Consider the following 16,073-nt stretch of genomic DNA (forward strand, 5'->3'; position numbering starts at 1 on the left):
ACCCCTGCCATAGGCAGGGACACCTCCCACCAGACCAGGTTGACCAGGGTCCCATCCAGCCTGGCCTTGAGCACTTTCAGGGACAGGGAATCCACAACCTGTTCCAGTGCCTCGCCGTATTTTCACTGACAACACTTTTTACAGGCTTTTTACAGGCTTTTAAAGGCTTTTACACTGACAACAACAACAAAATCTCATTAATTAGATTTTTGTTGTTGTTTCGTTTTGGTACGTGTAAGCTGAAGCAAGCGTTCGTCAATTATAATGTGTTTTCCAAGGTGAAATCTCGGCCCCAAGACTGAATAACGCACTAAAGGACAGGCAGGGGAAGGGCCGGGGAAGGGCCGGGGAAGGGCAGGGCCCGCCCCGCCCCGCCCCGCCCCGCCCCGCCCCGCCGCGGCCGTTACGCCCGACGCCTGCGCAGTGCCGCCGCGCGCGCGGCGAATTCAAACCGGGAAGCGGCGGCGCCGCGTGGGGGGGGGGCGGGTCGGGAGCCGCCGCGCTCGACTCGCGGGGCGGGCAGGGAGCCGCGCGCCCATTGGGCCGCAGGCGAAGAGAGGGCGGGAGGCGGCGGCGGCGGAGGCGGCGGCGGCGGGGAGGCCGCGGCCGGTGCCCGCTGTCGGGATGAGCGCCGCGACCCCCCGGCGGGGAGGCGGAGGCGGCGGGCTCGCGTCTCCCGCCCCGCGGCCGCTCGGCAGCTCGGCCACCCCCACGCTGAGCGACTGCCCCGGCAACGATGACGAGCGGGAGAGGCGGCAGCGGCGGCGTTCGCGGGCCGCGGACCTGCAGCTCGGCAGCACCGAGGCGGCGCTGGGCCTCGTCTCTTCGGTGCCCGGGTACGGGTGGGCCCCCGGGGTCGGTGTGGGAGGGCGGGGGTCGCGCTCGGCGGGGCGGGGGTGGGGGAGAGGCCCGGCTCCCCGGGGCAGACCCGTGCTTCCCTCAGGCAGGTGGATGTGTCGCTGTCGGTGGTGCCGCGGTGGACGAATGCGCAGATCTCGGACCACTACTCCACCTGCATCAAGCTGTTCACCGAGAACGTGAGTTGGCATCCCTCGGGAAGTGCTGCTCGTCGCGCCCCCACCACTGGGTCCCCCATCAGCCCCTTGCTGCTGAGCTGCTTGTGCAGGGGCCTAGGGCCAAGGAGGGTTTTTGACCTCTCACCAAGCAGTGACATCAGTTCTTCCTCGAGGTCCCCTGGGCCACGTCACAGCCCCATGATAGGTCTGGATTTGAATCTCTGTTACCGCTTTTCAAGCGTAATTAAGTAGGATGTGGCACGGTGCACACGCAGTCAGGTTTTGCTGCAACCTCTCCTGCAGAATGATGGTTCACAGGCAGATTGACAGCTGTGGTTTTCCAGGTGTTGATTCTCAAGTGTGCTTTGTTTCAGAAAATCAACACCAAGAATGTTTTTGGCTTATACCTGATAGACTATATGACAGATATACTGAAACAGAAGGACTCTGAACTGACGAACTTCAAGGTGAGAGAAATTACTGCCTGGTCACTGCAGTGTTTTGTCTCTGATCTGTACTAACTAAGGCTAACTAAGCTTTAGTAAATAAAAACCTCAAATAATTAAACTTTCAGTAAGAGATCTGGTAGAGGCAGCACAGTTGTTTTTAGCAGAACCTTATGGGGCTGAACGCTTTTGTACTACAGAAATTAAAGGCTAAATTCTCCTTTCAGTTATGGTCCTTCAAAAGGAGAGCTCGTTTAAGAATAAGGCTTGTGAGGCTTCTGAGGTAAATACTGGGTGTTACAGCCATGTTCTGTTACTGGTTGTAAAAGAAAAGAAGATAGTGTGACCTGAGTGTAGGAGCCATCAGGGTATAGAAACATAGAATCATTAGGGTTGGAAAAGACCTCCAAGATCATCTGGTCCAACCATCACTCTACTTACAATGTCACCCACCCTAAACACCACATCCAACCTTTCAGAACTTGCCTGGGCAAAGATTATTTATAGTTCTATTCATAGTTCACTGATGCTATGAGGGAGAGATGAATTCTTGGCAGGGATTTTGAACATGGCCTCAAGGAACTGGTGAGCTAGGTATCTTATAATTGATGAAACTGAGGAAGAAACAGGAAACAGTGTGCAGGTTTGGAGTGGGTGTTTCTTCACCTTTCTGGGTTGACCTGTGATCTGAAAAGGTCACTTGGCATCTCCTGCGCTTCGCTTCTTTTGACTATGTAATTTGGAAAAAACAGAACGATACCAAGAGGATATCCCAAAAGAAGGTGGAAGAGAGAGGTTGCAGACACAAATTGCACCTTTCTGTTTCTTCTCCTTGTTTAATCTTGGCAACTTTAAGTATTCTGTGTGATCCCTTCCAAAAGCCTTGATAAAACAAACTGTATCCTCTGCCTGGGAAGATACATCTTGACCCCTGCTGCGTACCTAGGTTTCCGATAGATTTCTGGATAAATCTTTATAGGTGCTCACGGTTCTGCTTGTAATACAAGAGTTCAGAAGCTCAGGTCTGCTGCTTGTCTTCTGCGTTTGCATCTTTTGTCTTGTTCCTTTCTAACTCTAACAATTGCATCCTGTTTTCCTCTGTCAGATAGCAGCTGGCACCCTTGATGCCAGCGCGAAGATTTATGCTGTGCGTGTGGATGTAGTCCATGCAGATATGTACAAAGTTCTTGGAGGCTTGGGCAAGGACTCGACACCTACAGAAGATACGGAGAGCCCAAAAGGAGGTGTGCCATTCACTTATTTTCCGTTAAGCTGTTCCTGGTTCCACCTACAAGTAAGAAACGTCCGTGTACTTAATGCAGCACCCATGAATTTTGAAGCACTTAGCTTACGTTTCTGAAGCACTGCTCTATATCTGGGACAGTACCGCTAGCTTGATTCTTTTCAAGGGCTGGGAAATACTGAATTAGTTTGGATTCTTGAGCAAGGGAGGTTGAGATGAGAACCCGAGTTGGATGCTCAGTCCTGTATTTAATGATTTGGCCAGCTAAATTTGAATGCAAACAAGGGGGAGCCTGATCTGAAATATTTGAGCGTGCAGTACCCTAGTCTTTGCTGTCCTTTGCTTCAAAACAATCGTGCTGTTAAGACAAAATATACATGATAAAAAGAATTACAGCATACAGCCAATGAAACGTTAGTGGTTCATGCTAATTAGATACCTATGTGGGTAACTTCATACCTGCTGGGTTTTTGTATGTGTGCATACATTTGGCTATACAAACTGCAAGTTTTCTAACTATAACTTCTACTTTTAGAAGAAGACAGTGCAGCTTCTGGTACTGTCAAGAGAGTCCAGACAAAGAAAAAGCATTCATTCAAAACCATTGAGCAGAACTTGAACAACATCAATGTGACAGATCATAATCGCAGATGTGAGGTGGGTGGAGGTGGAGCTGCTGTAGTGGTGGGTGAAAGAAGGAAACATCACTTCATTCTTCAGTTTTCTCTTGTTTTCCTTACTGTGCAGTCCTCTCTTGGGCTGTAATATTCACATGCATCTCTGAATTCTGCTATTATAACAAGATTGTTCTTGCATTTAATTCTCCTGCGTGAGGCAGCCGTGAGAGTGCTGTCCTCGCTGAAAAAGATGCATGGATCATTCTCCCTTCGGTTTTGTACTTAAAGGTCTTCTGCAGAGATGTATGTCTCACCGTCTGTCTGCTCCGTTCCTTGATTCTCTACTTCATTCCATACGTGTAGGTTGACCCCATGTTTCAGAAAACATCAGCATCTTTTGATGAATGCAGCACAGCTGGCATTTTCCTCACCAGCCTGCGTACACAAAGTTGCCACAGTAAGCTCCTCTTTGACTCGGAGATCGTGCCTCTCCCATCTTCGGCAACCGTCACTCTGCCAAACTGTGATCCTGTGACAGTGACAGATTTAAACTGTGAGTGCTGATAACCACTAAGTAATTGGCCCATCCAGACCTTTTGATCTTTTTCATCTTCCAAGCATGCTGATTTTAGTCTCAGCCAGCTTGCTTGTGCTTTTGTTTTGACTGTTTGGCTCCCCTGTGGCACCCTTGTTACGATCCTGCTCAAGCTGATACTGGTTGCTGACAAACCAGAACCCTTGTAGGTTTTAGATCTCTGCCTGTAGCTTAACCTCGAGCAGGCCTGTCACACAGCACATACATGTGGTCTGAGCTTGCACAGCGATTAAGATGGGCATATTCCAGTTAAGGACTGACCTTTTTAGACTGCTTTAACCCTGCTGATACTACCAAACCCTACTGCTCTGATAAGATTCGCAGCATTATGCCCATCCGTCAGTTAGAGAAGTAGTTGAACCTACCTTGCTGCTGAGGAATAAATCCAAGTGCTTTTGCAGTGAGCCCTGCCCTAAATGCAAGAAGAGCTGCCTATATATGCGACTTTAAGAACGATTTAACACCTAGCATTTGTTTTAGCTACCAGTTACTTTATCCTGTGTCTAATATCTCATTCTTGTCTCTAGTGCTGCTATCACAGTGCATTGAAAAACGCCCCATCTGCTCTTCACTGGCTGGTTTCCAGTTTACGCATTGGGATGCTGAATCCCATGATGAGGTATATTAGTTGGCTTGGAGCAGGGCGGGATACTTGAGCTGTATTCTGTGCTCACAGTTGTCACCCCAAGGCGATCTCAGAGATGCGCAGGGCAGTGGGATGTGCTGCGGGCTTGTGGGTGTCCTGCAACTTTTCCCCTGAACACCTTCTTATCTTACAGTCAGTGTCAGCCCTGTTGGATAAATTTAAGAAGAGTGATCAAGTGTTCAACATCAATGCAGAGATAGACAGTTATGTGGAAGATGGTGGTCCCATGCTGCCAGATGATGACTTCAACACTGACTCACCCAGGAGTAAAGTAGCAGATGAGATTGGGGAATTCACAGAAAACAAGTCCTTCAGGACAGTCCATGAGAGCAAGAGGTGAGTAATCAATGAAAATCTATAGTTTTGCTTTGATAGCAAGCAACAAGTTAAGACAGCTCGCATGGGGTTCTTTAGGTTACTGTGCATGCTTTCCATCTGGCTATAGCTTACTTTCTGATCAAGTTTCAGCTACATTGAGGAATGTATGTCTCTGACTCCCAAGAGAACCTTTTTGTGTGGTTGCATTTCCCCAGAGTGATTGCTTATCTACTCACTCTGCTCCCATTTTCAGCCTGCCCTTTGACAAACCCACTGCTGTTTTTGCTGTAGCCTCACAGACTTCAGAGAGTGCAGTACCCACAGTACTGTTTGCTGATTAGAGAGCAAGAATCTTGCACACGTGCTGGCAGAGGGACCAGGAGATGTCTGTACAGACCTGGTCTGGGTATTAAACACATGTTTAGGCCTGTTGTGTGTCAAAGGAAGGATTTCACTGAGCAACTTGTGCTCTTTCCAGACTTGATGCAGTTCCTTTTGGAGAGGGAGACATCAGAACCATGTGCCTTCATCTCTCCATGAAGCCAGGGGAATACTCCTACTTCAGTCCCCGAACTCTCTCAATGTGGGCTGGCCCAGACCACTGGCGTTTCAAACCTCACCACAAATGTATGTATTTAGAGACAGGAGCTCGTATACTAGAAGATCCAGCTACTGCCAGGTCCTACTTATGGTTGGAGATGGGCAGTATGTGATTCATAAAGCACAGACAGTAAAGATGGGACGTGTCTGCATGGCTCTTTTCTAGCCTGATTGGAAGCAGTACTGAGTTCAGGCACCAGAAGGGCTTTAAGTCGTGTGTGGATACTTTGATGTCTAATGTGTTCTTTATTTTTTGCATTTGTTAATGATGCTCAAAGTTGAGGGGGTGTCTCACTGCAGCAATAGGATGTGATAGTACTAGTACAGATCCTGTGTTTTTTTCCCCACCTTCTGTGTAAAAAAAAAAAAATAAATTATTTTCTGCTTCTATAAAGAGAATATTGATCCCATTAAAATGTGACGCAGAGGACACCACTTATTGCTTTCCCTAACAAAGAAAAAAGACCTTGTTTGTAAAAGGACACAGGTGACCTGTCTGTGTGGAGCCAGTGCTCAAGATGGGATTGAGTTTGTCTTCATTGTCACAAAGTACTGTTTCCTTCCTTTCTGCAGCTGGTGCTGTCTCTGAACAGCAGAACAAGAAGAAGAATGCAAAGAAAGTATTTGAAGTAAACTTTGATGAGGATATTGACTTTGAGACGTATTTCCGTAAGACCAAGGTATGCACTGAGTTTCTGCCTCTCTCTTCTGTCTTTGGCCATATTTGTGTTTTAGCACTGTCGTCTGCAAGTGGCTTGTCTCATTCTCCTGTGAAACTGGCTCTGTATACCCAATATCATGCATGTTCCTTGGAGAGGGGTCTTCTGACTCCAACGTGTGTTACAAACAGATTTTCCAACCAACCTTGGAATAAAGAATCAGGATGGATTCTACTTGGCTAATACATGTAAGTAAGAGACACCCTTCAGGCCCCGTTGTGTGTCCCAGGATGCTGTGCTAAAGTCACTGGATGCACTGACTGGACTATTGTAGGACTCCTCTTTGGAAACATGTCAGAACTTTTCTCCTTTTGAACAAAGACCTGTGTTCAAAGCACTTATTTGTGCATTAATCCTCTGAGTACTGGATATTGCAGGTATAATACTGGAGAGTACTGGATATTGCTGGATAATGGTATTTAATGTCTTCCACAGGCAGCTTTAACTCTGAAAAAATCCATTCCGGAAAGCCGGAACAGGAAGGCCACCACGCTTCCTGCAGACTTCAACTATAACCCTAACAATTTTGTCCAGCTGTTTCTCAAACCACTTGTTACGGTAAGAGTCTTTGTGGAACCATTGCCAAGAGGATTTTGCACAAAACCACTCTTGATCTGGTTGAAGTGCTCTGGGATGCTCCTCAGGCTGGGAGATGAGCCAGCATGATGCCAGTCACTGAACTAGCCCTCTTATGGATGTTGAGTGGCCTGTGCTTGGATGTTTTGCTTTACGAGGGAGTTGGTGGTGAGCTGATACACAAGGAGGAGGAAGAGACAGCAGACTGGGAAAAGGGGGTAGCGATGAATTAACAAGGTGTAGGCATTGCTTTGGGAAATATCTAGAGTTTTTCCTTTCCTGACCCCCCAGTCTCACCTCTGCAGCTCTGCAGGCTGCCTGAGCCAGGCAGCTCATTGGATCACGAAGATGAGATCGGCGAGTATGATTACAACAACCCCAATGACACCTCCAATTTCTGCCCTGCAGTGCAGGTAACCGGGACAAGATTTTTCTGTTACCAATATTTGACATGTGATAGGAGTAATTTAGGAAGAATCTATGTCCAGCATTAGTTACTAGTGAAATAGAATTGACATCAGATTGTAACAAAGCTGTAGGAGGTTCTCTGTGTACAATTCTATCCCCTCACTCTCACTGCTACACTAACAACATCAACTAAACTGTCTGCCCTTGGAATTTGCCTGACAGCTTGCTGCAGAAACTTTGTTCTGTGCTTTTTCCATACACACCTACCCTGAAGGAGGAGTAAATGCTATTACTCGCCTCTGCAGTCATCTCTGCACAGTGACACTTGCTTCCAGCTGTTTCAAACTCCTGCTGAAATACGTTTCCTCTAAAGCTTCAATTTTCTGTCAGGCCAATACAACCTCCTGAGTGTGTTTTGTGACAAATCTCAGCTGGTCCCATGCTGGCAGGAGAGCCCTCATCTCTGTCAATTCTGCTAGTAGAACAGCCTTTTGATATTATGTGCTCTAGATCTCCCTTGGGTTTAGCCTTAGCACAAGCTAAAAGGTGTGGGGAGAGGCTGAAGAAGATTCTTCCACAGGAAAAGTGGGCAGGTATTACCACTCTCCTGTAGGCTGTGTGCTCTTGTTATCTCAGTGCAGGGCATCTCTGGCTCCTCAAAGATGTCTTGGTGGCCTCACTGCTGTATCTGTTCTTGATCAGGCTGCAGACAGCGATGATGACAATGATCCCATTCAATTCATGGGCCAAACAGAGGATTTCAACCTTAATGCTCACTCTGAGGGTCAAGACGAGGAGTTCAATGGGGTTGTTGGTGTTGATATTGCAATGTATGGAGAACTGAACCTCATTGCTGAGCCCCAGAAGGTAAGGACTTGTGCTGTTGCTCAGATGTGAACTGCTCACTGCCTTGGGTGGTTAGAAATCCTGAGACACCAGTGTCCCTGGTTCAGGATCTCCTGGGTTTGCTACTGGATACTTTATCCTCAAATGATAGCTCAGGTAAGAGAAGGGAGTTAAAAATAAAAAAATCAAGGGTTTAGTAGTAAGATAGCATTCACTGTTCCCATGGGGAAAATCACATTTTAATTGTTCCTATGTTTGTGACTGAGGGTACTACTGCTGCCTCTGCTCAGATGTTGTCTGCTAAGCCTGAATGTCTTTTCCTCAGGTCAATAAGATAGCAATTCAGTATGCAAAGACAGCCAAGAAAATGGACATGAAGATGTTAAAGCAAAACATGTGGGACATCTTACTTGATACAGGAAAAAAACACACATTGGCAGAGGTGAGTGCAGGCGGAGCCACGTACCTTAACAGGACCAAGGATCAGAGAATGTCCTGCAGGTAACAGCGCTTAGCTCTGTTCTTGGGCAAGTTTAGTGGCAATTCCTTTCTAGTAGTCTTGCTCCCATGGGGTGGTTGTTAAGGATGGACTGTGAGCAGTGACTTGCAGTGGTTGTTCTCTGAGCATGAGGCTGCATCCTGGGGAGCAAAATCTGTCTCAGCAGCGTCTGTCTTTTTGCTGAATAGATTGAAGATATGGAGAAAGAGAAAGACCCATCGGTGGTAACAGGCGAGAAGGCCTTCAGCGACATCACAAAGGAACTGCTTCACAGGTAGAGAAGCCCTAACAAAGGTTGGACTGAATATGAGGCAGTTTTCAGCTGAGCTTGGGCAAACCCTGACCCATGTGTTTGTTACAATCTGCTAACTGAACCCTGATGGGGGAAAAATCTTCTCTCGCTCTCTGGGTTTGCCTGAGGAAGCTATAGGTTGTTGCATTTTGCTAGTGGGAGGGAAAAGGTAGAGAAAACCAGAGACATGGGAAGAAGCTGTCACACATGCAGTTGATCTTTGATGACCTGATGGTTTGCAGACATGCTCTTATCTGTATGGTCTCAGTAGACTCTGGCCATCCTGATGTCCTCCCTTCTCTTCCCATAGGCTGCCTTCTACAATGGTGAAAAATCTGTCTGTCCCTTTAGCCTTCACCTGCCTCTTGCATTTGGCAAATGAGAAGGTAAGTAGAACGCATGTACAGGAGATGTGGTAGGAGCAGTGGGTGAAACAGTAAAAAGCACCAAGAGCTGGGCCATTTTATATTTACATCAGGACCTTAAAACTTAAGCCTGTTTCATGTTTATAGGGAACATAAATCAGGTTGATATGCTGGGAATGAGAAGCCCATCGTTTAGTGCTCACAGCATTTCCAGCCTAACTTCTGTCTGTCCTTTCTTGTCCCTGGGTCTGGCAGCAGAGGGGGTGAGCGCGTTCTTGTTATAAGCGTTGGGAGTGTTTCAGACTGGTATAATGGCTAATGGGAGGCCTTGGTCTTGTGCACCAACAGTGGAGACAGAAGGGGCTAGGGTTGTTCTGAACCTTCCTTGTGTTTTTATTCAGCTGCTTTGGAGCAGTCATCAGGCCGGACCTTCAGACTCGAAGGGAAGAGCCTGGTTTTACTGAACTTAGCTTTTTCATTTTCACAGAATCTCAAACTGGAGGGTACAGAGGACTTGTCTGATGTCACGGTGAAACAAGGTGACTGAGCCTTGTGCAGAGAGGAGCATCGAGGCTTACCCACAGGACAGAGTTCTGCTCTCCAGCTGGCCTGTTCTTGCTATGGACTGTCTCATCAGTGGCAGATTTTTTTCCTCCCAGACTCGTTGCTGAGAAATCCCACCTCAGAAAGACTTTTAAATCATGGACATGGTCCTACCTAAACACAGAGCCCATACAGATGGACAGTTACAGTTCAGCCTGACATCTTTGATCCATTACCTCTTTCCTGGGCCTTGATAGCAGAGTTCTGCAATCTCACTGTGAACCACCAGTACCTGTTAGCAAAACGCTGCTTCATGTGTCACTCACTGTCTGCCTGTAATTCCTAGCACACTGACTGGTATTCATGTCTCCAATTCTTCCTTAAGTCCTGTTCCTTTGCCTGGTCTTTCCCTGAAGTGATTTATCTTTTGTACTGAGCTTAACAATAATAAATACCTACAGACTTCTTTGATGAACCTTTGAGAGGGGGCAGGAGGAGTCTCTGAAGCAAAAGAAAAACTAAATTAACACAAAGTGTTAGGGAGCAGCAAGAGGCTTCCTAAGGGGAGATGATCACTGGAGTGCCGCCAGCCAGAACCGAGTCCTGCAGTACCTCAACGAGGTAAACATAAGACCTGGAGATGATGGCCAGGTTCAACCAGGAGTTGAGTTCACCAGGCAAGCTCATGGTGTTGAAGCAGGTCTGAGGCCAAGCTAAGAAATCTAGTCAGGACTGGGTCTAGGTCTGAGGTGATGAGGCAGGGAGACCAGCACTCCTGATGCAGCTCAGGCAGGGAGTGAAGGCTGAGCTTAAATGGGTCTCCCAGGCATAGGTGGAGGCCCTGGGTGGGGCTCGTCAGGGCTATTGAGGCTTATGAATGCCCTAAGGGCACTGCTAACAGTGTGGGTGTAGAAGAGATCCATCAGCTAGTGGAACCTAGACCTGTTTTCATGGCTTTGGAGGGGGCACTGAGGGACAGAGCTGGCCCTACACAGGCAATTCTGCCCCCAGGGGCTGAGGCTGGGCAGACACCCCTTCCCAGAGAGCCAATATTGGGGGGCAGGTTGGGTGGCACAGGAATGGCCTGTGGGTGTGAGGGAAGGTACTTGGGACTCGGGAGTAGGGTTTTGGGGGTGGTAGGATTTTAAGGGGGTTAGGGGTCAGGGTTGAGGCTATGGCATGGTTAGTATTGTTAGGGTTTTTAGGGTTGGGGTCATTTTCATGGTCAGGGTTAGAGGTGAGGATTAGGGTTACAGGGTTAGGGTTAGAAGGCTAGTATTGGGCTAAGGTGTTAGCTTTATGATTTTGGTTAGGGCTAATGGTTTGGGTTAGGATTACATGCTTAGGTTTAGGGTTTAGAGTTAAGAGTTAGGGATAGGGTTAGGTTTAATGTTTAGGGTTAATAGTTAGGTTAACACTTTTGGTTAGGGTTAGTGGTTTTGGTTAATCATAGAATTGCTTGGTTTGGAAGGGACCTTAAAGATCATCTAACTCCAACCCCCCTCCCATAGGCAAGGATGCCACCCATTAGATCAGGTTGGCTAAGGCCCCATCTAGCCTGGCTTTGAACATCTTCAGGGATGGGGCAGCCACAACTTCTCTTGGCTACCTGTTACAGTGCCTCACTACCCTTACAGTGAAGAATTTCCTCCTAATGGTTAGGGTTACAGTGAGTTATTGCTAGTTTTTGGTCCAGAGTATTATCTCTTGTTCAGGTTGGGGTTTCTTTTCAGATTGATCTTCAGGTTTGAGTTAGAGTGAGGGATTAAGGTTAGGATTAGCATTACTGGTGGGGTTAGGAGTTTGGGTCAGGTTCAGGGGAGGCTTACTACTGGAGTGCATTAGTGTTATTGTGAGGGCTAGGTTGTGGTTTGGATTTTAGGATTAGCATTAGGGTTAATATTAACATTAGGGCTAGCATTAGAGTTAAGATTAAGAGTTAGGGATTAAGGGTTAAGGCTAGGATCAAGGGTTAGGTTAGGATTAGTTCTAGGGATAGGGGTAGGGTTAGGTTTAGAGCCAGTTTAGAGTTAACAGTGTAATGGTTAGGGCTGAGTGTAGGGTGAAGTTTAGAGTTAACAGTAATTGTTAGCAGTTTTGTTTATGGTTACATTTAGGTTTAAAATTAGGGTTAAGGGTTAGGATTTAGGATTAGGGTTAAGGGTTAGGGTTTAGAGTTTTGGTTTGGGTTAAAGTTAGGGGTTTTGGTTTTGGTTAGGTTTAGGTTTAATGTTAAGGTTAGTATGTTCGGGCTTCGAGTTTAGGTTTATTGTTAGAGTAAGGGTTAGGCTTATGGGTTAGGATAGGATTTCGTTGAAGCTGGGGTATGATTTAGGGTTAGGGTTAGGGGCTAGAGTCAGCATTAGGGTTTAGATTAAGTTTAGGATTAACATTAGGGTTAAGGTTAGGAGTTAGAGTTAGTTGAGTGGATTAGGGTTAGGTAAGAGTTAAGGTTAGGTTTATGGCTGATGGTTAGGGTCAGGGGAGCAGATCTAATGTAGGTTTAGGGATTATGTTTAGGATTAGTGTTTGGGTTATCATTTGGTTTAATGATTAGGGATAGACTTTGGGTTTGGTTTAATGAGTTTGGGTTATGTGTTAGGTTAGAGTTAGTTTTAGGGTAGCGTTTTAGGTTTCACTCTAAGGTTAGGTTTTAGGATTGGGCTTAATGTTAAATTAGCATCAGGGTTATGCTTCAGGGTTTGGGTTCAGGTTAGGACTAACTGGAATAGGTGTTAGGGTTAGGATTTAGATTGTGGTGTATGGTTAGGGGAATGGTTTAGGTAGGATTAGGTTTAGGGAAGTGACTCATATATTCAGGGTTAGTGATAGGGGTAGAGATTTGTGTTAGGTTTGGAGTTCAGGTTAGGTTAGAGTTCAAAGAGAAGAAACATTGTTGGGTTGGGATAGCATTGGATTATGAAAGGGTAGTTGTGACGAGAAACCGTTGGGATGGGGAGTTGTCCAGATGGGAAATCATTGTAGGGATGGGAAATCATTGGGATGGGAAAACTTTGTTGCAGTGTGAAATGTTTTCTACCTGAATGAACGTTCATTGGGATGGGAAATCCTTGGCATAGTAAATCAGAGATGGGAAATTGTTGGGATGGGGTATTGTCTTAGGAAATGATTGGGGATGGGAAACTGTTATTGGAATAGCAAAAGATTCTTGGAATGTGAAATAGTTAGGATAGGAAATACCTATTAGGATGAAAAGTTATTGCGGGTATGGGAAATCCTAGGGATGGGAAACCATTGGTGTGGGAAACTATCCTCGGCATGGAAAATGGTCATTGGGATGGGAAATCATCATACAGATGGAAAATGATTTTTAAGGTAAGCCTGCTTGGGTACAAAAACTCTAATCATAGCAAGCCTGGTGGTGAGGGGTTATTCAGAGTGATCACTGTTGGGATCCCCTGTTGATCCACAGATCCACTGTTGCAATCACTGTTGAACCCCCTAGAGTTTACCTGGTGTATTGTGTCCATTTCTGGGCTCCCCAGTACAAGAGGGACACGGAGGAGGACTTCTAAGATGATGAGAGGACTGGAGCACCTGTTGTACGAGGACAGGCTGAGAGAAGTGGGCCTGTTTAGCCAAGAAAAGAAGACTGAGGGGAGATCTCGTCAATGTATATAAATCTTTCAGGGGAGTGTGTCAAGAGGATGGAACCAGTCTATTTTCAGTTGTGTCCAGCAACAGAACAAGAGGCAATGGGCACAAACTGAAGCAGAGAGGAAGTTCTATCTGAATCTAAGAGGGCACTTCTTTACTGTGAGTGACATAGCACTGGAACAGGTTACAAGAGAGGCTGTGGAGTCTACTTCTCTGGAGATATGCAAAACCTGCCTGGATGCTATCCTGCACAATGTACTCTAGGTGATCCTGCAGGCAGGGGTGTTGGACTAGATAATCTTCAGAGGTCCCTTCCAACCTCAGCCATTCTGTGCTTCTGTTGCCCGGGTTCCCCAGCCAACCGCCCCACTCTCCAGCCACCATGGCAGGTACAGCAGCGGTGAGCCCAGTGCCCGAGAGCTCAGCCCAGCGCCCTTTTTCCTCACAGAGAGATTCCCCAGATGGCTGCTGCCGGTGCCGCAGACGCCCAACTCCCCCTTCGTTGTCCCAGCTGAGCCGCCAACGGTGGCTGCCTGGCTGCTGCCCTGCTTCCCCGGAGCGATGGCGCTGCCCTTGCAGCCCCCCCAGGTACCCAGCCTCTCCTACACGCTGCCCCAGGCCACCGTCTGGCACGTGCTGCCGGAGGTCCAGGGGCAGGTGCTGCAGCTCCCAGCCATGGTGCAGCTGCCGCCTGGGCGGCACCTCCCACCCGAGGGGCACCACCTGCAGCTGGTGCAGCTCCCCACCATGGGGCAGTTTCCCACGAAGCACTCTGTCTCTGCCACTCCTTCATGGTCACTCTCTTCCCCTGCTCCAACATGGGGTCCCTCCCACGGGATACAGTCCAGCAAGCTTGTCTTTTGGCACATGGGGACAGCCTGCTCCTGCACCTTTAGGATTTCCTTCCTGACGAAGGTCCAGGAGGGCACCTTCCCTAGCTGGCTCACTCACCAGCTGTGTCTGGATGTTATCTTCCACACACTCCAGAAACCTCCAAGACTGTTTTCTGTCTGCTGTATTGTATTTCTAGCAGATATCTGGTAAGATGGAGTCCCCCACAAGAACAAGGGCTAGTGCTTGTGAGAATTCTCACAATTAGTTGATTCAGTTGAGATACAGAAACAAGGAGGTAGTATCTGTCCCATTTGCATAGTGTGGAATTAGCTGCTTTTTTATGTAGAAGACTCCTGTGGTTCTCTATGTCACCTCTAACACAGGATGCAGAGTTTCAGCTGGGCAAGCACAGTTATTGGTGAAGTCACTGAGAAATGGTATAAAAAACATTGCTATAGGTATCGGAGTGTTTTCTGAAGCTCTAAAAATTCATCATCCCAATAAGTCCACTGTGGAACCTGTTACGCTCAATACATAGACTCGGAGAAGAAGCATTCCCATCTTCAGTTCCATTTGGTGTCACAAAACAGGAACAAATGTTTGAGTGAAAATGATGACAATAACAGAGAGGCATTTTATCTATTAGAAAGATGTACAATGCAGCTAAGTTGTTATCCACTCCTTCATGTAAAAACGCTTTATAAGAGGTTATAAAAGGGTATAAGAGGGGAGAGGATTTTTAAAGCACCAATATTATGAAATGCTTTCCCTTAACCAGATCCAAAATATGCTCCCTGTTCTAGACAATCTGTCATATAAGGAAGTTTTCTTCTAAAGCTAATAAAACCATTTTCAAAATACTCACTCTACTCCTTTGCATACAGAAAATTATGTCTGGTGTAAAGACAGCAAAGCAGTTACTTTTTAAATGAGTTTGATAGATGCTTAGTAACTGTTAGATTAAAACATCGGTTTTAGATACCAATAAGTTTGTAAAAACCTGAGCATTTAAATGATTTTTTTTTCAAGACAGTTTCATTTTGCACAAATGATGTTGAATAAAAAGCTCTTTTTGATCCGTGGAAGAGCTCTATAACTCAAAGTATGTAAGTTATAAAGTAGGTATGTGGTTTATTTCGGCGCCAGGCGCATGCGGGATAGCTCCCAAAGGCATGTGCACCTTAACGTGGCAACCTGCTTTGGTTATATGCAGTAAAAAGTTACACACGCATAAAGTTTCCCAATACACCTATACATATACATAACCTATCCCTGCTTTATATTAAAATTAGCTCCAAGAAGTAATTTCCATAAACTCCTCCCATCTGCGCCTGCACAGTGCCTTCTGGTGGTGGTTGTCGGGTGGTCGTGGGGATGAAGGCCGATAACTCCTCTTCATCACCACTGGTTGACCCCCTGCCTTTGTACAGACTCAGCTGCTCCTTGGCTCTTGTCCAAACCACAAGGTCGGTCTCAGACACTTTTTGAGAGAGGTTCCCCATTTTTGTCAGGAAACATCTTCTGTGAGGGGCCCTGAGACTCCTTATTTTGGTTAGTAAGAAAAGACACTCAGCAATATCTATTTTAATGCAATTAAGCAAGCCCCCATTATTTCATTCCTGGCTTTAATAATTATAATTGTTTTACTTAGAAATCATTAATACGGTTAAGCAAGCCCCCATTCTTTTATCCCTGGCTTCATTTTCATGTAAAAGTTCCAGACACCCACTGAAGCAATGGCGTCCATGCTGAACTGAGGTCAACATGGCAACAGAAACACATCCTGATGAAGTAGAAAAACAACTTATTTCTGTCAGCCTCCTGCCTGGGGCCTGCTCCGGCGGGGGTCCTCCACAGGCCGCAGCCTCCTTCAGGGCACATCCACCTGCTCC

At 46.7% G+C, this 16,073-nt stretch overlaps 1 protein-coding gene across 1 annotated transcript; it reads left to right on the forward strand.

Moving 5' to 3' along the window:
• Nucleotides 1-581: 581 nt before the first annotated feature.
• NCAPH (non-SMC condensin I complex subunit H) lies at nt 582-10,204 on the forward strand. The gene is made up of 17 exons (XM_035568784.2): nt 582-836; nt 944-1,037; nt 1,391-1,483; nt 2,568-2,706; nt 3,241-3,362; nt 3,686-3,875; nt 4,445-4,536; nt 4,697-4,899; nt 5,360-5,508; nt 6,055-6,161; nt 6,636-6,758; nt 7,082-7,189; nt 7,887-8,051; nt 8,356-8,472; nt 8,718-8,803; nt 9,132-9,207; nt 9,674-10,204. Exons 1-17 carry the CDS (start codon nt 625-627, stop codon nt 9,731-9,733), a joined length of 2,136 nt encoding a protein of 711 aa, XP_035424677.1. The 5' UTR covers nt 582-624; the 3' UTR covers nt 9,734-10,204.
• Nucleotides 10,205-16,073: the final 5,869 nt, after the last annotated feature.

The sequence above is a fragment of the Cygnus atratus genome, chromosome 27, assembly GCF_013377495.2.
Source record: "Cygnus atratus isolate AKBS03 ecotype Queensland, Australia chromosome 27, CAtr_DNAZoo_HiC_assembly, whole genome shotgun sequence".
Taxonomy (NCBI): Eukaryota; Metazoa; Chordata; class Aves; order Anseriformes; family Anatidae; genus Cygnus; species Cygnus atratus.